This window comes from Nipponia nippon, unplaced genomic scaffold, assembly GCF_047370975.1.
Source record: "Nipponia nippon isolate SJK-2023a ecotype South Korea unplaced genomic scaffold, ASM4737097v1 scaffold_9, whole genome shotgun sequence".
Lineage (NCBI taxonomy): Eukaryota > Metazoa > Chordata > Aves > Pelecaniformes > Threskiornithidae > Nipponia > Nipponia nippon.
The window spans coordinates 16,888,057-16,915,136 of record NW_028262413.1 but is presented as its reverse complement, the minus strand read 5'-3'; the positions used below and the strand labels follow the sequence as shown (position 1 = coordinate 16,915,136).

General features: G+C 50.2%; 3 protein-coding genes across 16 annotated transcripts in view; all 3 read left to right on the top strand.

The window, feature by feature from the left end:
* The window catches only part of FANCD2 (FA complementation group D2), a 56,710-nt gene extending 40,933 nt beyond the window's left edge, over positions 1 to 15,777 (top strand). For 2 of the 4 annotated variants that reach the window (XM_087743771.1, XM_087743772.1), the window contains exons 33-43: positions 2,353 to 2,466; positions 3,025 to 3,152; positions 4,516 to 4,615; positions 6,940 to 7,062; positions 7,866 to 7,959; positions 8,523 to 8,594; positions 10,150 to 10,188; positions 10,827 to 10,901; positions 12,027 to 12,101; positions 14,795 to 14,941; positions 15,463 to 15,768. In XM_087743771.1, the coding sequence (XP_087599897.1) occupies positions 2,353 to 2,466; positions 3,025 to 3,152; positions 4,516 to 4,615; positions 6,940 to 7,062; positions 7,866 to 7,959; positions 8,523 to 8,594; positions 10,150 to 10,188; positions 10,827 to 10,901; positions 12,027 to 12,101; positions 14,795 to 14,941; positions 15,463 to 15,633 (1,138 nt within the window). In that variant the 3' untranslated portion in view covers positions 15,634 to 15,768. Of the gene's footprint in view, positions 1 to 2,352; positions 2,467 to 3,024; positions 3,153 to 4,515; positions 4,616 to 6,939; positions 7,063 to 7,865; positions 7,960 to 8,522; positions 8,595 to 10,146; positions 10,189 to 10,826; positions 10,902 to 12,026; positions 12,102 to 14,794; positions 14,942 to 15,462 lie in introns of those variants that run through there. The other 2 variants (XM_087743773.1, XM_087743774.1) reach the window with 2 other exon arrangements.
* Positions 15,778 to 15,790: 13 nt separating this feature from the next.
* On the top strand, positions 15,791 to 16,341 carry BRK1 (BRICK1 subunit of SCAR/WAVE actin nucleating complex). The gene is made up of 3 exons (XM_087743794.1): positions 15,791 to 15,951; positions 16,043 to 16,125; positions 16,207 to 16,341. Exons 1-3 carry the CDS (start codon positions 15,834 to 15,836, stop codon positions 16,231 to 16,233), a joined length of 228 nt encoding a protein of 75 aa, XP_087599920.1. The 5' UTR covers positions 15,791 to 15,833; the 3' UTR covers positions 16,234 to 16,341.
* A 139-nt stretch (positions 16,342 to 16,480) lies between these two features.
* Positions 16,481 to 25,870, top strand: LOC148050125 (uncharacterized). 11 transcript variants are annotated; one of them, XM_087743784.1, is made up of 9 exons: positions 16,481 to 18,248; positions 20,047 to 21,771; positions 22,137 to 22,208; positions 22,431 to 22,502; positions 22,696 to 22,963; positions 23,783 to 23,890; positions 24,286 to 24,348; positions 24,746 to 24,911; positions 25,445 to 25,870. In XM_087743784.1, exons 2-9 carry the CDS (start codon positions 21,727 to 21,729, stop codon positions 25,647 to 25,649), a joined length of 999 nt encoding a protein of 332 aa, XP_087599910.1. In that variant the 5' UTR covers positions 16,481 to 18,248; positions 20,047 to 21,726; the 3' UTR covers positions 25,650 to 25,870. The 11 variants fall into 11 exon arrangements, 10 of the variants coding, with proteins under 10 accessions (XP_087599910.1, XP_087599909.1, XP_087599911.1 ...); XM_087743783.1 differs by having other exon boundaries at positions 18,658 to 21,771; XM_087743785.1 differs by having other exon boundaries at positions 16,481 to 18,731.
* Positions 25,871 to 27,080: the final 1,210 nt, after the last annotated feature.

Genomic DNA, 27,080 nt, shown 5'->3' with positions numbered 1-27,080 from the left:
TGTTTGTACGCAGAAAATGGCCTGTCAGCCATGCAGAACAACACTGCAGTGGGTGGAGACTTTTAAGCACTTTATAGTTATGTCAAGCTTCATTGCCCGATCCTGAGCTGAACTAAAACTGTAGGTGATGAAGCACTGAACTGGATAGGGTTCAATGTGCTTTTGGATCAAGACCAGCATAAGTGGCATACTGGCACAGCTACTCCCATTCTGCCTGGGGATCTTGGAATTTCTTACCCAGTAAGTCATAGAATCATAGAATTGTTAAGGTTGGAAAGGACCTCTGAGATCATCGAGTCCAACTTGTTAGCCTAACTGCCTGGTCCACCTGTAAACCATGTCCCTAAGCACCATATCCACACATTTTTGAATACTTCCAGGAACTGTGATTGCACCACTTCCCTGGGCAGGCTGTTCCAATGCCTAATCACTCCCTCGGTGAAGAAATTTTTCCTAATATCTAATCTAAACCTCCCCTGGCACAACTTGAGCCCATTTCCTCTTGTTCTATCGCTTGTTACTAGGGAGAAGAGACTGACCCCCACCTCGCTACAACCTCCTGTCAGGTAGTTGCAGAGAGCAATAATGTCTCCCCTCAGCCTCCTCCAGGATAAACAACCCCAATTCTCTCAGCAGCTCCTCATAAGACTTGTTCTCCAGACCCTTCACCAACTTCGTTGCCCTTCTTTGGACATGCTCTAGCACCTCGATGTCCTTCTTGTAGTGAGGGGCCCAAAACTGAACACAGTACTCGAGGTGCGGCCTCACCAGTGCCGAGTACAGGGGCGCTATCACCTCCCTGGTCCTGCTGGCCACACTATTCCTGATACAAGCCAGGATGCCATTGGCCTTCTTGGCCACCTGAGCACACTGCTGGCTCATATTCAGCTGGCTGTCAACCAGCACTCCCCGGTCCTTTTCCACTGGGCAGCTCTCCAGCCACTCCTCCCCAAGCCTGTCGCGTTGCCTGGGGTTGTTGTGACCCAAGTGCAGGACCTGGCACTGAGTCTTGTTGAACCTCATACAGTTGGCCTCGGCCCATCGATCCAGCCTGTCCAGACCCCTCTGTAGAGCCTTCCTACCTTCAGGCAGATCAACACTTCCACCCAACTTGGTGTCATCTGCATCATGAAGTCCCCTCATCCTTTGCTAAATTGTCACTGCCTGAATCCTAAGCAATGAAAGAATTTCTTTTGCCAATGGGAAAGGAAGAATGTGTGCTCCATTGACGAAAAGCCTGCACCGCTGATGCACTCGAACTGGATTCATGAGTGTCAAACTCAACAATGCTTGTGCAGCCTGGATTTGACCTCTGCATCTGCTAATATAATCCAGGATAGCATCACGGAAGTTTTTTCTGAACTCTAATTTAGATCTGTGTGTGGAAAGTGTTTTACCTTTGTTGCACTTCAAAAACGGTAGTAACTGTGTAAAAAGCATATGAGGTCCGAGGTCTGCCTCTCCTGTTGGCTACTGGAACCTCAGTTACACTGATCCACTCCTGACTATTCCTGGATTTGTCATTTTCTCATTAGCTAGTATGAATGTTGGTTGTTCCTGAGTCTACCTATCTTGTAAACCAAAGAACCTGCTCCATTTTATAACCACAGGCAGCTCAAGATCAGTTTTGCTCTTCAGTTTGGATAGAGAGTAACAAAATTCTGTTTTGCTGTAGGTCGGGCAGCCGTACATTGGGGTGAGCTGTCTAGCCACTTAAGCCCAACAACCAAATTACAGCTCCTTTTACATATATTTAGTCAAGCCCTCTTATATTACTGGTTGTTAATTAACTTGTGTGTTAAAGGTGAGCTTGAGCATTACCATTATCAAGTCCATGTGTTCAGTCTGTAGATCTAGAATGTGTATGTATTTGACAATTTCCAGAATGCATATCCTCACTGAATGATTTCAGAGACACCGCTAGTTCAAAGAATTAATGAAGATCTCTACAGTTTTCCTCCCTGTTAGACTCCTACCTGTTGTTCAAGAGGTGATGAGCCACTATCACTGCACTTGCACAGGAACTGTCATTACACATCCTCTTTTTTTCAGGTCTGCATAGCATTGTTTTAGTATAGGTGGACCTCCACTTATGTGAAATGGCCTGTCCCCACCAAGCCAGGTCTGCAATCTAACTGAAAAGTTAATATTGTGCATGCACAGGGTTTTCCATTCCCATTCAGTTTTCAGTTTTTTTGTGTCCCCTTATAACTTTCATATTGCAGGGCTCTTCTTGTGTATCCAGCATCTTTATTTTTTGTGTTGCAAGAATATGCCCAGATATGTTTTTGCATCTGATACCTCTCTTCCTCCTAGTCTGAAGATGAACTGGATTTTTTTTTTCTCCCTCAGGAATGGTTTTTCCCAGCATGAAAATACTGACTTGCTACGGTCAGCTCTCCAGGTGCTTGCAGACAGGCTAAAGCCAGGAGAGACAGAGTTTCTTCTTCTTGAGGAGCTGATAAGGTAGAATCAGTATTTCCCAAGCTCTGAAAGGGATGAGTTTCAAGCAGTTTTCTTTGTTTTGTGTGGGCATTATGGGTAAACATGTGTTTGGGATCTGTCACAGAGACCACACTAGCTTCAAACAGAGCTTTGTATTTAATTGAATGGCAGTGCAGTCAAACCTAATGAAAAGGAGCTACTGGAATATAAAATATGCATTAATCTATGGATCTCATTCGTTTGTATGCTATTTGAGACGAGGAGATTAGTAGCATTCACAGAAGGAATGAGTATGTTCTGGATAGTTAAAATGCCTACAGGAACACTAGGCAAAAGCAGGATATAAAGATGTTGCTAGACTTAGAGTGACTGGGGCTTGAGAGGAGTTTTTCAGTGACTGAATTTTTATCTACTAGTGGTTGACGTCCCCTTCTTCGGAAGGGTACTGCCAGAGACAAAATATTGGGCTAGGGAGACCTTGGCTCTGAGATGGTCTACTACTTCCTTTTTATTTATGTGTTTCTGGGAGATTACCCTATCTACACTGTTTTCACCTCTTCCCTTTCCTGTCGTCCCCAGTGAGAGTTTTCACTACCTACTGAATTTCCAGCAGAGTGTTCCCAGCTTCCACTGCGCGTTCATCCTCACTCAGGTCCTGGTTGCCATTGCTGAGAAACCAATGGCTGGCTGGAAGAAAGAGAAAATGGGTAATGTGTGAAGAACCTCTAATCTCAGATTAGTTTTTGTGCTGTCCTTTGCCTGTAAATCTTGGTTCTATTTCTGGAGTGCATCTTTTGAGGGAGAGATTTCCCCTTGGTATCATAGTAACCTCTCTGGGTGAACAGTCCTAGCCACTAATAAAAGGAACAGCAGTAAATATATTGGAACGTCTTTGGTATTTGTTTTGCTGTGCTTCAGTCACATGCAGGAAGGCAGACTCCAGCTCTCTTAGCTGGTGTTTTTAAAAATCAGAGCCTCACAGCTTTTAAGAGTTCTTAGAACAAGCCTGCTGTTCAATTTTGGTACCAGTTTAATCACTGATTATGGAGGTGATCATAGACTTAATCTGATGTAGCTTCCTAGTGTAAGTACAGATGTCTGTGACAGCTCGTTTCCAAAAATTATGGAAATAAACTGCAAATACAGCTGTTACTTCAGGGCAGAGAGAGGAAAACCTGTATGTTCTTAACGCCATGCAACAAACGTTTTGAATTAAGAGAGCTCTTCTCATGGATTAGGACCCGTTCTGTAAGAGGAACAGCATTCAAGCAGATAAGGCATAGACGTGCTTGCAGAGAATATACAAGAAAACTAGTTGGTCTCCACTTTGTCCCACACTGAAATAAAGACTCCAGACAGTCACCCCTCTCAGCCATACCTTGTCATACTAAGACACCTCTAGAATTTGTCCTTCTCAGATCCCCATAGCCACTCAGAATTGTAAGTTCCCTACTTTAAGATTATTTTACTGTTTTAAACAGTCCCACATTGGGAGAACTGCCCACTGAGTGTGGCAGGGAATAACCCATTTCAAATAACAATTTCCTCATTTTAAACATTCCTGCAAGAGACAAACAGGTTTGTTAGCAGTTTTGATTTAAGCAATCTGTAAACTTTAAACTTGCCTGTTCACATTTATTATTATAGCACTGTGGCCAAAAAGTCAAGTCACTTGTTATTGGAATTCCATTTCTAGAAATGGACGCCCTAAGGGTTGCATATTGCCCAATTAAAAACAAACAGTTGGTACACTGTAGGAGCTACCAAATAAATAAGGCCTAACATAAGTTTTTTCAGGAAGAAATGGCCAGAGATGGATCACGGTTCTGATGTGAACAGGTATTCCAGACCAGGAACATGGATGTGCATATATTTTGTTATCGTGATATATGTCCTTGTGGCCTTACTGCTTTTTAGGGGAGATGTATTCTGACTTAGCAAAGTTCAGGTATATTAAGGGGTAGCGATATTGTGATCTTTCAAAAAGCTGTTTGAACACACTGCCTTTATATGGAAGAAGGAAATTGTCTTGGATTCTTCCTTCAGTAAGTTATCCTTTATCTTTTACAGCTTCACTAGCGAAGCAGTTCCTCTGCCAGTCATGGGTGCAGCCCAGTGGAGACCGAGAGAAGGGCAGCCAGTTCAACAGTGCGCTGCATACTCTGCTCTGGTAAGGCTCAAGCCATTGTCTCAAGCATGCCGAGACACTCTTTTTCTAATAATTACTGTTGCTGCAGAGGAATGACCCCTCTCAATCATAACCTTCATACTTGCACAATTTGGCCTAAAGCATTTCTACAGCGTTGAAACACAGTGAGTGATAGGAAGAATTCTGTTATCCATTGGCCACAGAAGCATGTTTGGACCTCATGTTTGTTAGACTGTAGCTTGTCAGTGTACATCAACACATCTATACATGTATGCATGCATACATACACATATAAGTGTGGAGCTGGACCAAAGTGTCTGGTTTTGTTTTCACTAAACTGAAAGCAAATCAGCTCTCACTAAAGTCAAAGAGAACAGGACTGAGTATTAGGTGAAATACAATCACAGAATCACAGGATGGTTGAATTTGGAAGGGACCTCTGGAGGTCACCTTGTTCCAACCCCCCTGCTCCAGCAGGGTGACCTAGAGCAGGCTGCCCCGGACCGTGCTGGGCACAACCCTCTAAGCTTCGCTGTTCAGCCAGTTTTCAGTCCACCCCACTGTCTGCTCATCCAGCCCATAATTCAACAGCTACTCTATGGGGATCTTACAGGAGACAGTGTTGAAAGCCTTACAAGTCAAGGTAGACAATATCCACTACTCTTCCCTCATCTACAAGCCAGTCATTTCATTGAAAGTTACCAGGCTGTTCAGACATGACATCGCCTTGGTGAATCCACGCTGACTACTCCCTTCTTGTCCTTCATGTGCCTGGAAATGGTTTCCAGGATAATTGTTCCACTGCCTTCCCAGGGATCAAGGTGTAGATGACTGGCCTGTAGTTCCCTGGGTCCTTCTTCCTGCCCTTCTTGAAGATAGGAGTGACATTTGCTTTCCTCCAGCCCTCAGGCACCTCTCCCAATCACCATGATCATTCAAAGATAATTGAGAGTAGCCTCACAATGACATCAGCCACCTCCCTCAGCACTGAGGGCCTGTGGACTTATGTATGTCTAGTTTGCTCAGCTATTTCCTAACCTGATCCTCTTCCACAAAGTTTTCCTTGCTCCAGACTTATCCCGCTCTGAGGCATGGGATTTCTGGAGGCCAGTTTTGCTAATAAAGACTGAGGTGGTGAAGGCATTCAGTTCCTTAACATGTACCTCAGCCTTTTCCATGTCCTGTGTCACCAGGCCCCTGCCCCATTCAGCAGTGGACTCATATTTTCCCTAGTCTTCCGTTTGCTACTTATATACTTAGAGGAACCCTTCTTATTGCCCTTGGGACCCCTCGCCACATTCAACAGATTCAACTCCAGGAGGGCTTTGGCTTTCCTAACCACATCTCTCCATGCCTGGACAGTGTCTCTATATTCCTCCCAGGTTGCCTGTCTCTGCTGCCACCTTCTGTATACTCCGTTTTTGTGTCTGAGTTTTGCCAGGAGCTCCTTGTTCATCCATGCAGACCTCCTGGCATTTTTGTTTGACTTTCTGCTCTTTGGGATGGACTGTTCTTGGGCTTGGAGGAGGTGATCCTTGAATATCAACCAGCTTTCTTGGACCCTTCTTTCCTCTAGGCCCCTGCCCCATGGCAAGAAGATCCATGAAGAGGCCAAAGTCTGCCCTCCTTAAGTCCAGGGTTATGATCTTGCTGTTTGTCCTGCTCCCTCCTCTCAGGATCCTGAACTCTACCATCTCATAGTCACTGCAGCCAAGACTGCCTTTGACCTTCCCCAAAGAGCCCTTCCTTGTTTTTAAGTGTGAGGTCCAGCAGAACACCTCTCCTCATCAGCTCCTCTGTCACTTGTCAGGAAGTTGTCATCAATGCTCTCCAGGAACCTTCTGGATTCCTTATGCCCTGCTGTGTTGCCCTTCTACTTCTAGCTACTTCTAGCTGTCTGTAGAAGGCTTCATTTACTTCTTGTTCCTGATCCAGGTGGCCTATAGCAGACACCCACTACAATATCACCCATATTGGTTGGTGCTTTCATCCTCACCCATAAGCTCTCAGTTGGTTCATCACCCATCCTCAGGCAGAGCTCCATGCATTCCAGCCGTTCTCCCACATAAAGGGCAACTCCATCTCCTCCTCTTCCAGGCCTGTCCTTTCTAAATACAAAAATGAGGAAATATTAAATCCGTGTTTGTTTCACATCATGTTAGCTTTTAATGACGTTACTGTGACAGTTTTAAGTATTGCTTTGGATTTCCTACATATGATTGCCTTTGACATAAGAAGGAGCTTGACAATTTTAGGCCAGATGTTGCAGGTAGGGCAGTGTTCAAGAACTTGCTGTGTTATTCTGCACAATATTTACTGAGGAACTAAGCTGCTTTTGGATTTAGTGTCTACCTGGAGCACACAGATAACATCTTGAAAGCTATAGAAGAAATCTCCAGTGTTGGTGTTCCTGAACTGATCAACTCTGCCAAAGATGGATGTTCTTCTACTTATCCTACACTAAGCAGGTAATTATATTCATAGAGACTTTGAATTTCATATTTTTAAATATTTTAATATTTTTTAATATTTAATTTTCTTATTTTGTGGTCTATCATGGTTTCATGTTAGTACTGCTGTGGACTACTCTGGGCATTTGTAAACATTCTTTTGGCAGTATGCAACAGGTTAGTACATGGTTAGCTTTATGTCAAGGTGGAATGGCCTTGTGCATTAACACAATGTTAAGTTTATTATTTGTGAGCCATTTTAATTGGAGAATGAGCTGCTGTCTGTCATCAGGTATGTTGCGTCTTTCTGTGCTACTGTGGTGGTATAAAGCACTCCAAAAGTCACCCTCAGAGGCCTGGGATGGCTGTAGGCAATGCTGGGCTGGTATGCAGTGTGCAAAAGCACATTCAGGGTGTTTCTGCTCCTAGCATAGGAATTTAGAAGCATGCATTTGGGGTGTTTCTGCTCCTACCACAGGAACACGGTTTATGCAGGGATGGCCAAAGTTCCTGCACTTTGGAACTACCAAAATCATCTTATGCCGAGAGCTGCAAACCTTTCGCTGTGCACCCCCCGAGCTACAAAGAAGTGGGTGGTGCCTATGTGTGGTTCATACTGGGGAAGTGGTAGCGACTTCCCAGGATTCTCCATGGGGCTGGGCTAGACATGCTTATGAGTCCTAGGGCCAATCTCCTGTGATTTCCTGTTGAGAAGGATGCCCAGCTGGGTAACCTTAAAGTTTTCCACATTGTTCTGGGGACAAGAAGCCTATCTAGATGCTCAGAGCTGGCTTTTAATTTTGCTCTCACTTTCTCCACAGGCAGACGTTCCCGGTTTTCTTCAGAGTAATGATGGCTCAGCTAGAGAGTTCAGTGAAAAGCATCCCAGCTGGGAAACCATCAGACTCAAGTGAGGTAGGCAAATAAATGCACTGGACTCTTTGAGGGGAAGAAGACACAAGTTAAACTGTACAGTACAATAAAGATGTATAAATTGGAAAAGAATCTACTTCTGAACTTTGTCTAGGAAATGCAGTCAGACAGCTTCATTCATCAGCTAAAACTGATATACAGGGTAACATCTAAGTAGCATCCTTTTTTGGTGGTTTCTACCATGTCAAAAATCCAGTAAATCCACCAGAAGCTATAAACAGAAAACAGGTAGTAATCGGAAAAATACTGAGCTGTGCAGTTGGTCTGCACACCTATGTAGGAGCACAAAATTATTCTGCAACCAAGAGCTGCTCTGAGGACAAGGAATTGCGTTAACTCCTAGCATTTTAAGCTATGTGGGCACTGATCAGGCTGGAATTGCCATTAAGTGGTTTTGCCGTGATAAATCTGCCTGTGGTGAAGCTTTGCTCCTCTGTCTTCAACAACAACAACAATGCTTTGTGTACAGCAGATGCTGAGAGAGCATCCAGCAAGGTGAGAGGAAATACACCATCTTAGGTTATTGTCCCCTTGCATCCCGTTAGGTGCAATTGGAGAAGCTGCTGAGGTGGAACATTGCTGTGCGGAATTTCCACATCCTTGTTAACTTGGTCAAGGTGAGGTTCTGGTTGGTTTTTTGGCTTTACCTTCAGGTTCCCAGCAAAGCCCAGCGTACCCAGGTTCATGAGCACAAGTGAAAAACGTGAAGTACGGCAGACTAGTGGAACAATCTGGAGGTGGAAAATAAAGCCAGTTATAATCTGTGTGCAAGGGTTTCCATTTAGCTTTCACTTCAATACTACTTAATTCTTACAGCCTGCACATCTTACTAACATAGTTCTCACACAAACAGTAAGTCTGCACAAAGACAGGATGATGTAAGAACGTGCAGAAAAAGGACTGAATGAACACCCCAATTCCCTAGTACAGTGTTTCGGGTCTGACAGAGTCCACTGCCAGCTGTGGAAGAGGCAGATGGGAAAAACCCTTCAGGTAGATTTGGAATAACATCTGACAGAAGGAAACATTCTCCTGATGTACTCAGCTGAAGGCAGGCTAATACTCTGAACAGGAGGCTTGGATTCCTGTCTGTAACCTGCATTCGATGCTTATCTGGTAGCCCTCAGCTTCACTTGCTTTTATGGCAGCATACAATCTTCCTTTGAATCCTGCTGACAATTCAGGTCATCCTGTGGTGATGAACTCTAGAGGCCAGCCCCACTGGATGAAATATTCCCTTCCATCAGTTTCAGAGTTAGTACATTCAGTGTCACTGCGTGTGACGGTGTTTTGGGCAGAAGGCGATAGGTACAGCTGCACTTTTCTCCTTGCTTAGGTTGATCGTTACCGTTTGCTTTTATCATATCTGAAGTGATGACAGGGAAGTCCAGCTTTTTCAAATTCAGCTTACAAGCTCTGGTGAATTGAGCTGGATTCTTCTATACAGCAGTGTTCACTGGAGCCCTACTTGTGCTCCAGATGCCTTTTGAGAGCACAAAGGGTAGAACTGGACCAGCTGGTTCTGTTTCGCAATGTATAGCAGCACCAGGGTACCTTCACAGCTCTCACTCACATCTGTGTGCTATGTCAGTTAAAGCATTCACTAATTAGTGATAGAATTGGTCACTGGCAAAAATATATACACAAATGTATACCAGAAGAAAGCCTTCAAGGGAGCTGAGACTGTCTGTTCCATTTCTTTGTTTGCTGTTGGACCACAGCTGTGTGACCTGTGCAGTGACACCTGATGCCTTGCCAGCTGGCACCAGTAATGTAATAGCTTCATTATTTCCTCCAAAATACATTATTTTGCACATCTCAGTTTTGCTTTGTGCATTACGTGGTTACTTGCACATCAGCTGGACTTGGGTCTTTTGCATCCCAAACTGTTCAGAACTTCAGACTCGTTGAGATAATTTTGTGCCATCTGCAAAACCTGCACCTTAGATCACCAGACAGCCATCCTGCCAAGTACTTCTGCCTTACACCCAGTACATGTCGTGTCCTTATGTGGTGTTCCCTGTTCAAACTTGAGAATGGATGTTGCCTTAGAACAGGTTTCACACTTTAATGAAGGGTATGTAATGAATGGCTAATTAGCTGCTGTGCTTCCACTGTTTCCTTTAGACTTGTGGACTGATCTTGCTCTCTTTTTTCCTCTCGCCCAAGTAGGTATTTGACAGCAGGCCTGTGCTCAGCATCTGCCTGAAGGTAAGCAAGAATTCAAAATAACTGAAGAGAGCAGTTTAAGTACCAGCTTTCTTGAATCATTGCCTCCAGTGGAGGAGAGTGGTTACTCAGTTCTCTGGAAGAAGCAAATACTGTTTCTTATACCTTTAACTGTCTTGACTAATCTTCATCGTATGGCTTGACCCCAATGAACGTACTGCAATTGGCGTTACGGACTTTAGACCCTTTCCCCTCTCTCCTTTCCCCATGGTACTCCAAATGAGAGGAGACATCACAGCAGACAGGTCTCCCTTGGAGCCCAGAAAGATCATGTGTCCCTCTGCAACTCTCCCTTTTCTGTCTAGGACTTGTATATATGTATAGTGGTTCTAACATTTTCTGTTCAGTTCAGTTTTATTCCCAGTTTGCTAGTGAATAAAACCAGGGATGTGTACAATGAGACCTCGTCCTTCTAGCCTCTCTTTGCAGTGACTACAGTGGGACCCTTTACTGATCCTGTATATTCCAGTACAGCCTTCACATGAATATAGTCTTTTACTGAGCAAGAACAGTCTCCAGGGTAGCTTGAAAGAATGTATCATTATCTTATCTGACTTTGTGATGATTCTTTGAAAAGGAATTTAAATGTGCCTTCTGATATATATATCATTCCTTTATAGTACGGCCGTCTCTTTGTGGAAGCGTTTCTGAAGCTTGCCATGCCTCTCCTGGACTACAGCTTCAAAAAGCACAGGGTAAGCCTTTTGGAGACAGAATTGTGTGGAAGCAGTCGGGAAGCATAACTGATGCTTGCTCGAAGGAGATGCCTGTCTCTGGTCACATGTTGGCGTGACACTTGTGACACTTCATGACAAACGCGTCTAATGTCTCCAGCTGTGCTCTGCCCTGTTTACTTGCCCGTCCAGTGCTCTCTCAGCAAACAGATCACTGTTCCCCAACTTGCCATCACTCTTCTGGTTGGATGGCTTCACTGTTAGCACGGGAAGCCCTTTCAATCTCCATCTCCTTCAAAAGTTATTACCACAAAGGTGTCACTCACAGAGTAGGAAGCTCACGTGAGCAGTCAGGTTGGTGAGGGCTTGCAGTCCAGATGGACAGTGACAATGGTGTCTCTGCAGTAATTCTTGGAGCTTTGAGCAGGACAACATGCATGAGTGCAGATGGACAGGCCAACCTTGCTGCACCTACATGACAAGCAAGAACAGTTCACTTATTCCCCCTGCTTTGTTGCAAGGCAGTCCAGCTTTGCTAGTGAGACTCATTCTTTGGCTCGGTCTTCACAACTTGTCTCTCTAATAAAGAACTCCTTTCTATTGCAAATGTAAGATCTGTTCTCATGAATGTTTGAGGGAATGAGGTTATCAAACGGCTATCTAGTCATTGCAGCTGGCCAATAGAAAGTGTCACATAATCTGCTCAATAGAGAGGACCAACATCCAGAATTCGTGTTGGATGCGTTTCAAATATCACAGTCTAGCAGTATGTCTTATACCTTTCCTCTGGTTCCCCTATTTCGGAAGGTTGTACTCAAGGCAAGATGTGACAAGGTTGTCTTGATTTTAATTGCCCCACTTTCACTGATATGCCTTCGTTCCAAACTGGTTCAAAGTGCTTGGCCTTATGACATGTAGTCATACTTTTATTACCAGTTACGTGACTTAGATGCACAGTGCAAGTCTCCTATGGCTTAATCCTGTTTGTCTGACATTTCCTGCATACGTGCATCATATCTCTATCCAATAACCCTGTGAAAGGACTGCTAGGACTAATACTTTTATTAACAACATGTTTCATTATTCTTGTTTCCCTCATGGAAAAATCCTTTGAGAATGATTTGCTGTCCTAATTATTTATTGCAGGATGATGTGCAGAGTTTGCTGAAAACCTTGCAGCTGAGTACCAGACAACTTCATCACATGTGTGGCCATTCCAAGGTAAGATAAGTAAGATAACTCCTGTCCTAAGAATGATTTATTTCCCTTCCACTACTTTTCCAGGGCATAGGCAGGTTCTACTTGCAGGCTTCTAGCAGTGTCTGTACAAGCAAAAACTCTATTAGCTATTAGCATGGCTCCCCAAGCTAGATTTACTACCAATTTAGTCCAGAGCTGGCATCAGGAGCATGAAAGTCTAGCTGGGGATCAGAACATGCCATTGCAGCTATCAGCATAGGGGACAACTGGAAGCTGGCACAAACCCTGGAGATGCTAAAAAGTTCTTCTCGTGTTTGAAAGTGAAATCCTCATGCCTGCTTTAAAGTTGCAATTCACCTTGTAAACAGGATAACATCATTGCAGCTTGCAATGTCTTTGTCTTTGCACTTGACTAGCATTTTCAAATGCTGTGTCCCATGGACCCCGTTAGCATAGAATCATAGAATTGTTAAGGTTGGAAAAGACCCTTAAGATCATCGAGTCCAACCGTTAACCTATCACTGCCAAGTCCATCTATACCATGTCCTCGAGCATCACATCTATCTGTTCTTTAAATACGTCCAGGGATGGAGACTCAACCACTTCCCTGGGCAGCCTGTTCCAATGCTTGACCACCCTTTCGGTGAAGAAGTTTTTCCTAATGTCTAACCTAAACCTCCCCTGGCGCAGCTTGAGGCCATTTCCTCTTGTCCTATCACTTGTTACTAGGGAGAAGAGACCGACCCCCACCTCGCTACAACCTCCTTTCAGGTAGTTGTAGAGAGCGATAAGGTCTCCCCTCAGCCTGTAACTGCAATTAGCAAACACTTGTGTTTTACCACTGCTCTTGTGTCTGTTGCAATCTCATTAGGTCTCTGTGCCAAATAATTTTTGCAAGAATGACAGGGCAGCAGCTGAATCTAGGCAAATAAATGTATGCAATGAATGCTCCATATCTGTTTGAAGAGGAGTTGACACCAACATTTATTAAACCAGTCTTGATTTCACTTTGATACAAAACTAGTAGACGCTCACTGATGTACCATGCAGCGTTACCTAAGATTTGCTACTCTCCCTCAATATGAGTGTCTTTAAAGAACATCACACAGCAAACAGTAGCAATCAGCTTCGCCTATAATTTCCCAAGTATTTGTCATTTACTCTTTCACACCAAGCCTCTCTTCTGTTTACATATGTAATGCTGGACATAGGGACAGTTTCTGGAGACAGATTTTTGCAAATTGTTGAGTCTCCAAACTGCCTGCAGACAGCTGGGCAGGTTCCAAGACCCAGGGAGCACTGTGATGGTTGATTGTGTCATTAGTGAGGTTTTCCCTGATTTGGTTCTGTTTAGCGCTGATGATTGCTAGGTCCTGCCTGTTACACGGGCTAGAGAACAGATTGCTGTCGGTATTCAGTCACCCATTCCCCGCTGGCGGAACACGAGGCAAAGCAGTGTCCCTCTTCCCAGGCACATTGAACTCTTCCAAGAAACGAAACTGATCTGATTTCAGAGTATAGGTAATGAGAGCATCTTAATGCAAGAAGGTTACAAAGTATTCTCGTGAAAAAGGAAAATACTTATGCACAAAATAATTGTTTATGGCTCTTGGTAGATTTTCTGGTTTAGCAATGGCTATTCTGTACTGCAGATCCAAGCCTAGCAGGAAGAGATGCTCACCCAGAGCTAAATCTCACACAATACCTGGCACAGCTGCCCTTCCTCAGCTGGTTTTTGCTTACAGCAAGTCCATCTGTTCCCTCCTGTCCTAGTTCTCCAAAAGCCAGTGCTTCTTTGGTCTGGACAAGCTGGCTTTGGAGTTTATAGTGCACACACATTCCATATAGCTGGTGTAAAGGAATCGCATCAGACACTGAGCAAGAACAGATTGTCATCGCAGTGGCTTACTCAACACCTTTCTCATTCTTTCTTCTCTGTGCTTGGGAATTCAGCAATTTCCTGACATGAAACTCCCTGCAGCATTAGTCTGCAGCTTGTGGCTATCAGCAAGTAGCTATCTCCCTTCTGAGGTAGGTAGTGTTGGAGTCTGGCCGCTTGTCGCATTGCTTTTTGCTTTGGACTGGAATGGTGTGATTGCCCATTGCTGACCTCCACAGATAACTCTGCTATTTCACCAGCAATGGCTTGTACGTGAGTCAGACTCAAACATTATCAGTTGCATGCACCACCAGCAGCAATGCAGCTCCCAGACATTTGTGCGCAAGCAAGTTGTGGCTGCCACGAGCAAGATGGCAGCAGTGAGAGATCTGTGTGTGAAGAGCTGTGCGTTGTTCTCGGAGAACAGAGTGAGTGGCACCAGTCTGTTACTGCGATGATGGAACAAAGGAAAAGTAGATTCTAAAAAAAAAATTCCCAGGGGTCAGCAGAATTCATCTGACTTACGTAGAAGAGTTACTAGCCTCTCTCTAGGGTTCGTGAGAAAAGCTGAGGCTCCTTCTGTTTTTATCCAGAGTCGATATGGCTGTTTGGATTGTTGCAAGGGATCATTTTGCTGTCTTAGACAAAATGCTTATCTGAGTTTTATTTTTTAACAAAAGCTATAAAAGAATTTGGCCAAGAAATGACATAATCTGGGCAAGCTTTGTGGGGATTGTGTCCCATCCCTCCCACCTGTATAACCAATGGCTTTTTAAATAGCCAGAATACTTGGGCAAGAATGAATCGCGGTCATGTTTAACTGTTTCATGTTTAGATTCGCCAAGACATTGGACTGACCAACCATGTGCCTTTGTTGAAGAAGTCACTGGAACAGTTTGTATACCGAGTAAAGGCAATGCTGGCGTTCAACCACTGCCAGGAGGCGTTCTGGGTGGGCATCCTTAAAAATCGGGATCTTCAGGTGAGAATCACTGTCCTGCCTGGGGCAATTAAAACCCGGGGAAGGACAATGCTCATCTTGCCCAGACGGCTGTAACTCTGCCCTTGTGTGCGGGTAGAGCTAAAAGGCCAAATTCGATGTGACCGTATTAGTCTAGTGCAGCAGAAAGAAGTGTTTTATTTCACAATTAAGGGCCTGCATCTCCAGGGGCTTCCTTGCAGCGAGGCTGCCACACTGCAGCGGTCAGTTTTTGTTGTTTGTAACGAACGGGTACAGGGGACCCTTCCTCTGCTCGGTGGCAAGAACCACAGGAGGTAAAGGTCGCTTGAACACCTCTTCACACGCTCTTGTCTGTGGCTTTAACAGAAGCCAATTCTGGCCGTTTTCTTCATCTTGAAGCAGGACAGTTGAAACAAAACCTGCTCTTTACTCAAAAACTGTTCATTCAAGATGGTAATGAAACGCTGCTGTCGTCCATTCCATCCCAGCACGCTGTGGCTGCTTCGCACACACTCAGCACAGGTCTCTTGCATCCGACTTAGGGAGAAGAAATTTTGTCTCAAGCCTCTGAAGAGCGGGACTCGGACGAGGAGGACTCCACAGAGAGCCCTGCTGAGGTACTTCTCCACGGGCGACGCGGCCTGCCTCCTTCAGCCGCTGGGCTGAAGCTCTTGTCACAACGCAAGGGGGGAGGGGGGCTGCTCCGGCTCTGACGGCGGCGTCCCCCCGCAGGAGGCGAGCGGCAGCGGCACGGAGGCTAGCGACGAGGACGGGGCGGCCGGGGCGGGCCGCTCCCCCCCGGATCCCTGAGGCGGCAGGCGGCGGCGGGCGGGGCCTGAGGCGGTGGCGGGAGCGGCTCCGCCCGGCGCCGGTGCGTGGCGCCGCGCAGGCGCGGTGCGCGGCGGGGGCGGCCATGTCGGTGCAGGAGGATCCGGTGCAGCGGGAGATCCACCAGGACTGGGCCAACCGCGAGTACATCGAGGTGATCACCAGCTCCATCAAGAAGATCGCGGACTTCCTCAACTCCTTCGGTGAGGGCGGCGGGGGGCGGGGGGTGGGGTGGGGGTGGTGGCGGCGGGCCGAGGCGGGCGCCCGCGGTCTCTCACTGCCGCCTCCCCGCAGACATGTCGTGCCGGTCCCGGCTGGCCACCCTGAACGAGAAGCTGACGGCGCTCGAGCGCAGGATCGAGTACATCGAGGCCCGGGTGAGCGGCGGGGCGAGGGCGGGGGCCCGGGGCCGGGCCGGGCCGGGGCGGCCCTGGCTGAGGCCTCTCCTCTTCCCGCAGGTCACCAAGGGCGAGACGCTGACGTAGGCCCGGGGCGGCCCCGGCCCCCCGCCGGAGCACCCCGCACCCTGCCCGGGGCCTGCCGCCGCCGCCGCCGCCTCTGCTTGTGTTGCCAATAAACCGCTGTGCTCCTGCCCTGCCTGCTCTCTGCCTGCCTGCCTGGGGCCGGGCCGCGGGCCGCCCGGCTCCCCGCCAACGTCTCGGATGTTCAGAGCCTGCCCTTCCACCCGCCTGGCCCACGGGGTTCAGGCCCGCCTTCCTCCCCACACATGGGGGCTGTGATGGGGGGGACACGCTCCAGGGGCTGCAGGCCTGGCCGCTGTCAGCTCTGGGAGGCACCTGACCGGCGTGGCTCAATGTTTGGGGTGCTTTGTGCTCCCGCTGGAGTCACAGTGGAAAATCTGGTGATCCTGACGGTTTGGAGGGTGTCTCAACACGCACATGTGCACACTGCCGGGGCTGGGTGGGGACAGCAGGCTCACCTGCCGTGGTGCACATGCCACAGGAGAGTGCCCTTAGCTGGCACCTAGGAAGAGGTGCTTATCCTCCTCTCTAGGAAGGAAAGTCGCAAGAAGAAGGAAATCTCTTTTCCTACCACACCTCTATTTATCTTGGTTTTCCAGTGGGCATCTAGAACTGCAGGCTCACTGCTCATATTTAGTATTTGTTGGGGAGTCCATGGAGTTGGTGTCAGTAAAGGTCTTCTTGATTCCCAGCAGGCTTTAAATGTCTCGGTCTATTATTCTCCAACTGGAAGCTATCTTTTTCATGACGGCAATGTGATGTCCGCAGTGTTTACTTTACTGGGCACCTGTGTAACTTAACGTTCTACTTTATATGTTTGAGCCTGGCAGATCTGACATCAGCTGGTTGTTCCTCAGCATAGGTCCTCTCCCAAGCTCAGAGTTTTGTTCTCTGTAGGAAGCTCCATGTTTTCCATTGTTTGAATAAGTGCTCCTCCAGCCTTTCCCTCAGCTCACCTAGCCAGTTGCACTTCACTGTCAGGCTGGGCTGCACATCTGGGAGGTGCAGCCGCTTCTGGTGCGTAGTCCCAGGGGAAATAAGTGCTTTGTACCAACCCTGCAATGCTTACAGTGGAGTGGAGCAGCCACGGATCATTGTGCTTTTGCTCAGGGGCAATACCAAATGATGAGAGATGGTGCTGTCATACAAGATTGGTAGGTGGAGGGAAAGCACCTGTCTCTTTCCTCAGAGGCAGTTGCTCTGTGGCCAGAGTACATCAAAAGTATGCCCATGGCCGATGCACTGCTTATTCTGGATGTCCTGGAGTCCTGAGATCTGAGCAGTTTCCTTAGAGCCTGAGCCACATCTGTAGCTTGAGAGAGGTTTGCACTCTCAAATGGTAACAGCGGGCTTTTAGTGCTCACTGCCTGCTGCACAGGCAGCCCGACCTCATGGCATGATCAGAGCAATCCTGCAGCCCTCGGTTGAGTTAACACTTCCAAGGTTTGGGAATGCGTGGTCGTACTGAATTTTGATCTTGGGCGGGAGGTGAGGTGATACTATCTTGGCATCACCATTTTTTCTGCTGTCAGCAGAAGAGGGAGATAGAGCTGGAATTCAAGCTTTGCATATCCCATAAAGGTTGTAGTGTCTGATCCAAAGCACGTGTTTTAATATGAATGGATTGGACCAGACTTCTCACATAATTCTAGGTTCTAGTAAATAACCTTTGGGCTCTCTAGGTACCTACTGCTAGCAGAGCCTTGATTTTAGAAAACAGCTTTCAAGTCAAATGTATTCATATCTAATAATAATAATAATAATAATGAAATAACTCAGTGACCTAAGGTGATCTTGAGAGAGGAATGTGTCAGGACACAGCTGAGTTGTTGAGGGAAACCCATGCTTTGTCCCCAGTACCCTTGCAAAGCTGGACTTTTCTTGAAAGATCCCAGAAGATAGTGTCTGCTTGCATTTTGGTGCCAAGGCACTGACAGCAGCGGAAGGCACCTCGAGTCGTTGTCTCTCAAAGAGAAGATTGGCCCTGCCTGCCTGTGATTGCCTGCCGACCACACCAGGTCAGTGAGCTGGGGAAGTCAGGGGGGTATGGAAGGTCTCCAGATTCACTGAGATTTGTGTGTCCAGGTTCCGAAAGGCTGTTAGCAGTATTGCTCTGAACTCTGCAAAGCGTCAGGACCTGGGACTTGGTCCTAGTCCACATAAAAGCTTTCGGGTGGATGCACCATCAGCTTACCTTTCCCCTCACCGTCCCTCTCTCCCCCTGCAGTCTGACGCATCCTTGTGCATTTTCACTATATCACAGAAACGTGAAGCCAGCGGTTGACAGAGCCCTCTTTTTGGGGAGGGGAGGATTCTCTTTGGGTACCTCCTGGAGCAAAAGTTTGAGAATAATATCCTGGGGAAACAATGGATCGATCCAACTTGGAGTCCTGTCGACAGCTCGCCTTGACTTATTTGTGTTCACAGGGGATGCGTGTGCCTGTACCTCTGTAGGTAGAGGAAGAACACCCCCAGGAAATCTGCAGGGGAGACCTTGTCTGGTATTTAGACTGAATTAAAAAGCTAGATGTGCGCTGTGGGTTCTGCCTCTGGCCTTTGTGGCAGAGGAGGGCAGAAATGCCGTTGGAGCCAAGGCTGGGTTAAAGATTGCTTGCGTTAAGCAAGGGAGAGGAGCTGCAGGAGGGCTCGCTTGCAGTAAAATACTGCTTGCATGTGGGAGAAATGGGGGTGAGACGTGGATTTACATTACCTCTTGGAGGCCATTCTCCCCCTCTCTGCTGCTGGTGTCTCTAGTAACCCTCACCATTTCCCCTAACACAGCTGACGGCAGTACCTGCTTTGGCTGCCCTAGCTCCACAAAAGTCCTCCACAAAAGGTGAGGATTGAATATTGACATCCTTTGCGATGGCTGTGTGCTCAAAAGTGCTGAGGAAAGGGGCTGGATCAATGTTGTGGTTTAACCCCAGCTGGCAGCTAAGCACCACGCAGCCGCTCGCTCACTCCCCCCCACCGGTGGGACAGGGGAGAGAATCGGAAGGGTAAAAGGGAGAAAACTCGTGGGTTGAGATAAGAACAGTTTAATAATTGAAGTAAGATAAAAAAAGCACAGTTAAATAGGTAAAGCACAAGCTGCGCATGCAAACAGAAGCAAAACAAGGAATTCATTCACTGCTTCCCATCGGCAGGCAGGTGTTCGGCCACCTCCAGGAAAGCAGGGCTCCATCACGCGTAACCGTTACTTGGGAAGACAAACGCCATTGGGCTGAATGTCCCCCCTTTCCTCCTTCTTCCCCCAGTTTATATACTGAGCGTGATGTCATACGGTATGGCATAGCCCCTTGGCCAGCCTGGGTCAGCCCCCCTGGCTGTGCCCCCTCCCAGCTTCTTGTGTACCTGGCAGAGCATGGGAAGCTGGAAAGTCCTTGACCAGTGTAAGCACTACTTAGCAACAACTTAGCCCTACTTAGCAAGACCCAAAACATCAGTGTGTTATCAACATGTTCTCATCCTAAACCCAAACCACAGCACTGTACCAGCTCCTAAGAAGAAAATTAACTCTATCCCAGCTGAAACCAGGACCATCAAGAGGGAGGATCAGATCACAGAATGTCCTGAGTTGGAAGGGACCCTCAGGGATCATCGAGTCCAACTCCTGTCCCTGCATAGGACAACCCCAAAAATCACACCATATGTCTGAGGGCGTTGTGCAATTGCTGCTTGAATGTTGGCAGGCTTGGCACCATGACTACCTCCCAGGGGAGCCTGTTGCAGTGCTCCACCGCCCTCTGGGTGAAGAACCTTTTCCTAATGTCCAACCTAAACCTCCCCTGGCATATCTTCCTGCCGTTCTCTCAGGTCCTATTGTTGGTCGTCAGGGAGAAGAGATCAGCGCCTGCCCCTCCTCCTTCCCTCGCGAGGAAGCTGTAGACCGCGAGGAGCTCTCCCCTCAGTCTCCTCTTCTCCAGGCTGAACAGACCAAGTGACTTCAGCCGCTCCTCACACGGCTTCCCCTCTAAACCCTTCACCATCTTTGTGGCTCTCCTCTGCACACTCTCCAGTAGCTTTGTATCCTTTTTGTACTGTGGGGCCCAAAACTGCACACAGTGCTCAAGGTGAGGCCACACCAGTGCAGAGTAGAGTGGGACAATCACCTCCCTCGACCGGCTGGCAGTGCAGTGCTTGACGCACCCCAGGACAGGGTTGGCCCTCCTGGCTGCCAGGGCACACTGTTGGCTCAGGTATGATGGATTAGGGAATGGTCCTTGGGGCTGCCTGTGCTTCCCAGGGAGTGTGCGCTCTCCCCTGCCTGTGTCTCTGCCTCCATGAGGTGCTTCCAGCCCTACTGCAAAACCAGAAGAATGGAGGTGGGAAGGGACCCCAGGGAACTGGGAGGACGAGGAAGAAGAGAGGTGCTGATTTTGCACAGGTTTTGTAGCAGGCTGCTCCTGGAAGACTGGTCAGGGCGGTGGGTGGGGAGAGTGCCCTCAGACCCCACGTTGATGCCCCGTGCTTGCTGCAGGATTCGTGGGCTCAGCCGGGCCAGCGGCTGGGCGCAGTTCACCGCTCCCCCCTTCTCTAGCAGCCGGCAGCCCCTTCCTCAGATCCCCGGCCCCTCAAGCCTTCCCCTTGCTCCTTCGCAGCCATTTGGGAGCAGGGCAAATATTTTTGTATTGATAACAACGGAATTGCACGAATGACGTGAATATAGCTGGGATGAAACACATGTTTTTCAGAATCAATCACTCTTGAGCCTCGTGAGCTGCTGGTGACAGCACCCGAGGAGGTAGGAAGTTCTCCAGAGAGCAATACATCCTGGTGTACACCTTCAATTTATTTAGCCTGCTCAAAGAGAAGAATCATGCAAAAGCCAAGGGAATGTGCCAGGCCTCCATCTCCCACCCCGGCCAGCCCCTTGTTTTTTCATTAACCGGCAAGAAAAGTGATTCTCAGGTCGCTGACTGTGCGCTAACTCGTGCGCAAACAGGCTGAGGCCGGACACGTCGCACCAAGGTGGCTGCCACAAGGGAGAGCGAGCTCCTTTGGTCTCAGGTGCTTGGGCTGCCTGCTTCTCACTGGTCCTGAAACCCCTTGGCTGGGGGTTCCTGTTGTTCTGGGGGACTGCGAGTTCCTCGCTGCCCCTGTGACAGTGCCTGGAAAACAGGGCAGAGCCGTGGGCTCAGCCCCGCGTGGGACTGCGTCCCAGCCCTTGGACGGAGCTGCCCGATGGGACGTGCTCCGCTCCCCGGGAGGGCAGCTCCCCCAGCTGTGCTCCAGCAGCTCTCCATGAGCACCCTGAGAGCTGTTCCCATGCAGCCTCGCCTAGGCCGTGAGGTCACAGCGGGGCTGTGAGGTCACAGAGCTCCGCGGGGCTGCGCCAGCCATATGAACTGACTGCTCAGCCCCCCTGCCCCGAGTGCGGCAGCAGCAGCGGCCACAGCAGTGGCAGCAGCAGCAGCAGCAGCATGGTGCGAGTGCAGGGGGCCATGGCCCCCGTCCAACGCCTCCTCCTCATCCTCCTCCTCCTGGTGGCCCTGCATGCCAGGGCTGCCTGGGCGGCTCCGTGGCGAGCAAGGGGAGCAGGTAAGTGGGCGGTGCTGATGCAGCTTTTCACGGGCTAGCGGGCTGCTCTCCCCGAGAAGCGTGGATGATGGTTTTTTTCCTCCAGTGCTTTGGTGAGGGTTTCCTGTCTGCGCGCGAGAGCCCGAGGGGCCATATGTTGGTCCGTCCGCTCCTCGAGGGGCGTTGCACGTGGCCTGGGAAGAGTGTGTGGAGAGCTGCCAGGTGTCCGCCAGGAGGGCACCAGGCCCCTCTGCAGCTTTGGCAAGCTCGACCTACACCTGGCTCCCACGTTGTTACCTGCCCCCCTTCCAGTGCCTGCAGTTCACTGAGGCAGCAGTGGGTCCCAATGTGCAAGGGAAACGTTTCTCATCTGTGCTTGCTCCTAGATGAGGGTGGTGGCAACGGTTATCCAGCTTCTCAGCTGGATGTTGGTTTGGAGCCCTTGGGGCATCCTGGAGGTAAGTTCTCAACGTCCCTTTCCTTGGTGATTCGTTTCCTCCCAGCACAGTGCCACCGCAGGCATGCGGTAACTCTGGTGCAAACACCATGCTCCTGAGCGGAAGGGAGAGAGGAGTGCCGTGGGGCAATTCCCCCTTTGAATTGCACTCCCTGCCACTCTTATCTGAAGAAGTTTCTTGAGCTGCGTCACGGGAGCTGTTGTGTCCTGCGCTTGTTTGCAGCTGTGCCTGCAGGCGAAGGTGACAGAGCTTCCCAGCTGGGTTCCAGGAGCGAGGCTGCGGGAGATCGCGTGGGTATGTCATGGCCTTTTCCTCCCTTTGGGAGCTGCCAGCCCAACGGTCAGCCAGCTGGGCACCTCTGCAGGTGTGAGGATGGAGACCTGCACGCGCGTGCCCCCCCCCCTTGCGTGATGCCCTTACCGCTGCTGCGATGCAGTTCTGCCGATGTAGATCACAGGCGATGACGGAAGCTTCTCTGGGTGTTTAGTTACAGATGGGCCTGCAGGGAGGACTTTTCCGGCTCCTCGGCTGGGTGCTGCGCCACAGCCCAGCCGGCATCGCAGGAGTGAGTAGTCTGTCTCTGCTGACCTCAGGGGCTAAGCACTGCTTTTCTCTAATTTATTCATGTGAAATTGAACCGAATACTTTCTGCTCAGTTCCTCGAAGAGCAAAGTTCCAAGGCAAAGGAGGAAAAAAGTGCCCAGAGGCATCGGAAGTCCTAAGGGAAATCCTGAGGGAGCTGGAGAGAGGGCACGGTGGGTATATTTCACTCTGCCTTAGCCGTCAGACTCGGAACTGGAGGTTTTAGCTACGCGTCTGGACGTGCTGTGGCCTGCGCAGCAGGAAGGGATCGATCAGAGCCTCGCAGCAGCGATGCTGGGTTTCACGCCTCACAGGCAGGTGCTGGCCAGCCACAGAGATGATGCAGAGCCTCTGCTGCCAGTTGTGGTTCAAGCTGAGCGCCAGTTTTACCGTTACGGCTCAGAGCTGGTTTGGGCAGACGTTGGCATGCAGATTTGAGGGCCCGGCGCGTGCTGAACTTCTGTTCAGCTCACATGCGGCACTGCTGGCCCACTGGGCCAGTTCCAGGCGGGAGCGAGGTCCCGAGCAACGCTGGTTGCCCTTTCCTAGTGCTGGAAGTCAGGTGGAGATGCTGATTCTGCAGGCTTTTTGGGTTGTGCTCGATTTCCGTCTGCGGAGCGACATCTGGGAAGGGACGAATGTGACCGTTGCCGGTGCTTCCAGGGAAGGGCACGAGGGCCTTTCTCAGAAGGGCTGTTTCCCTGGCTGGCCTGGCTGCAACTTCTTCCTGTCCTCTTTGAAGAAAGGCATTTAGCATCACCTTACAGCTTGCCAAGAACGATGCAAACCAGAAGATCACGTGCAATTTCCCAGTCTCCCAGCAGGTCAGGCGTGACTGTTGTTTGGAGTAGTGACGAGGCGCAGCCCCAAAAGCCCAGGCGTTTTTTTCTAAACCTTATCAAAGTCTTTGAGAAGTCTTGCCTCCTGAAGATGCCATCTCCCTGATGGGGAACGGTTCCATCTGATCCAGCTGTCCCTCCTTCTTTCTCAAGAGACGGACCAAGAGGCTGTGAAAAACGAGGTGTTTCCCGAAGGAAGCAGCGGCTCACTGCCAGTCCCTCCTCAAGAAACAGAGGCGATGCAAGCCGCCGGCATGGCAGGTAATTGCTGTCCCATGGTCAGCCGGCATCACCCATCAGGATGGCTGTGTGTCAGCAGGCTCTTCCCCCGGTGCCCGCTCTTGCACGTCACGTCAGCAGCCAAAGCTGAAAGCGTTTTGGGTTCGAGGCATCTGGACCACGTTCCGCAGATGATGGGAGATGTGACTCTTGCACAAATGTACCCCCGCTGTAGCTGCATCCCAGAGCTTGCCCTGAGGCCCTAGAGGCCCAAGAGCAGCACAGAGCGGGATCCCTCCCGTGAGCTGAGGTCCAGAGCGATGCCCTGACTCCCAGATTGGGCAGGGGCTTAAAGGGAACCTCCCTGTCCCGTCCCCCCCCATCCTCTGTGCCTGAGCCATGCTGAGGCCTTCCCTGTCGTCTCTGCTTTTTGGCAGTGCTGTCGAGGCCCAGTGAAGACCACCGCGGCAGAGTATATGAATTTTTTCGAACGGACTCAGGTACTGAGCAGTCTTGCTGGGGTCCCTAAGTGGGAGACACGTCCCGAAAGCTGGGAGCGGCTGCCAGCGGTGCCCCTGCTGGAGACAAGGGAGAAGGGGAGAGCAAGGTTCAAGTGCCTCTTGAGAAGGCCTGACTGCGTCCCCTCGGGGTGTGGGAGCTGGCGCGGGGGGGAGGGCGAGTTGGGGGTGGCAGTCCCTGCTGCAGGGATGGTTTTTGTCCGTGTCCCTCGAAGGAGCGACTGGGCAAGCAGCTGCGCTCCCCCGCGTGCTCTCCTTCTGGCCTTCTGAGTTTTGTTCGGTGGGACAACCTGTCCCAAAGGGCGGGGGCGTGCCAGAACTTCCTGGCCATATCAAAGGTGCGCACAGGACGGACTAACATCCCGAATTGCTCCTCCAGGTGCGGTCGGCGAGAGAACCACAAATGTTTCCAGTCCCCAGAGGACCACAAGTGCTTTCTGGCCCAAAGATGTGCCAAGGCGCTGCGCAGCAGCAGCCATCTTTTCCCTGCCGCTCGTGATACTGTTGTGCTATGTCATGATCCGTTGGTGGAGGAAGAGAAAAGAGTGAGTCGTTGATTTCCCTCCGCCACTGCTGCCTTAGGTGGCTGCTCGTAGCCACGAAGCATTTCTAGTCGGGCTGCTTGCGGAGCGCCAAGTTAGCGGTTGGCCAAAAAACTCTGCTGAGGTTTCTGCTGCTGTCAGATGCTTTAATTGGCCTCTTAAATCCCGCGCCGCCTTCTCGGGAGCCCGCTCTGGCTGGAGAGAGCCAGGGTTAGCTCCAACTGACCGTGCCCGGACAAGAGCAGCCCCCAGGAGCGACAGGCATAGGCAAAGCAAGGTCAGGAAGAGAAAGAGCAGGGGATGAGATTGCCCTAGGAAGCGAGACGGGCACTAGCGCCCGCTCCTGAGTGGTGAACCTGCCCGCAGGAATGCCCCTGCTCGGTGGTGCCATGAGGTGCAGGTGTCCACCTCAGCCAAGGTGTGCCAGCAGCTCAGCCCGCGGTGGTGAGCCTTGCCAGCTCTGGGCTGTGCTGTGGAGGAGAGTGCCTGTGTCTCATCTGCAGCTGAGGGCCTCAGCAGCCTCCTCTCTTCCACAGGCGCCTCGCTTCAGCTTTGCAAGCCCAGGTGGAAAGCGGCGGCCACCCCTTGCGCTCAGACATCCAGACCAGACGCGTCGGCATCCCTGAGGACCAGACCATCTGCCTTGGTGCCCCTGAGAGCCGGACCCAACATCAGCAGCCACCGCTTCTGCCTGGAAAACCATCGCGCCCATCCTCCGCACGGCCCCCGCGCCCCCCCTAGCCCGTCCCCAGAAGCCCTGCTGCAGCAGAACCAGCCCAGTGCCCTCCAGCCCCAGCCCCAAGAGAAAGAGCCTCCCTGCCCCCCGAGCCTGCTGGCCCGGACCTCCAGCGAGGCCTGAAGGTGGCCCTGCCAGGGCAGGGGTTGGGGGTGCACTGAGAGAACCCCGACCGACAGCTTTGGGGATCAGCCGTTTCTCTCCAAATAAAGAGGGACAGAGCTGTCGCACGTGTGTTTGGGTGGTATCAACAGCAAAGCCTGCGAGGCACCAGCACTGGCTGAGCTCCACGGCCGGGCGCAGCCGTGGATGCCCACAGTGTCGGCAGGCAGGAGCCAGGCACGGGGCTCCTCCGACCAGTGGCGGGGCCCTGAGGGGCTAGGGGAGCCCACGGCCATGGCCAGCAACAGACAGCAAGACCAGCCTGACCAACACACGATGCAGGAGGCAGCGACAGGAGCCCGACGTGGCCAGTCACATGCACTGCTGGTCCTCCGCTCCTAGAGGGGTGTTGCACGTGGCCTGGAAAGAGTGCTTGGAGAGCTGCCAGGAGCCAGCCAAGAGGTCACCAGGCCCCTCTGCTGCTCACAAAATTGGTGCTGTGGCTCGCAGGGGCACGGGAGAGCACACGGCAGAATTATCCCATGCTTGCCTTGCTCTCATGTGCCATCCTGGGCTTCACCCACAGGCAAGGGACCCTGGGCTAGACCGACCTCTCGTCAAGGCCCAAACACCCCAAGAGCCTCCATTGCTTCATTAGGCATGTGGAACTGCACTTCTCTAGTTATGGGCTGTCCCTGAGACTAGAGCTGCCAAATCAGCTTCCCCCGCTGAAAAGTAGAAGGAGAGCATTATCAAAAGCAGTGGCTTGTCCGTGGCAAGCCTCAAGATCCAGGCTCCTCCGATGCACGGCAAGGCAGCTGGCTGGTGCCTTGCTGCCTAGGAGCGCGCTGGAGCACGGTTGGGGTTTCCTTGGCTCCCATCTTTTGTTTGCTAAAGCTCAGCTACAAAAGCTACTACCATAAATATGAAAAGATTTTTTGAAAATTCCACGCCAGCGCGTGCCAGACATTTCACAGCCAACCCCGAAGTGCTGCGTCAGTACCAGCTCTATATTTAGGGATGATTGCAGGAAGTGGATTGGGAGAGCTCAGCTCTCCTCCTCAACCCAACCTGCATCAGTACCACCCATCCCTCAGCTAGGATAAACTCTTTTGGGGGTGGATCACTGTGTCTCGGTGCCCATGTCTCTGTGGGAATAAGGATTACACACCGGCTGTCTTTGAGTGCTGTGCATGCCTTTGAACAGTGTTTAAGTAGCCCTGTGTCAGGGAAAACACAGAGATTAAACAGTCCATGGATCCGCTTTGCTGCAGCATTGCTCCTTTCCTGCGTGACCGCACACAACTACTACCATGTCTCCTGATCCAGAACCC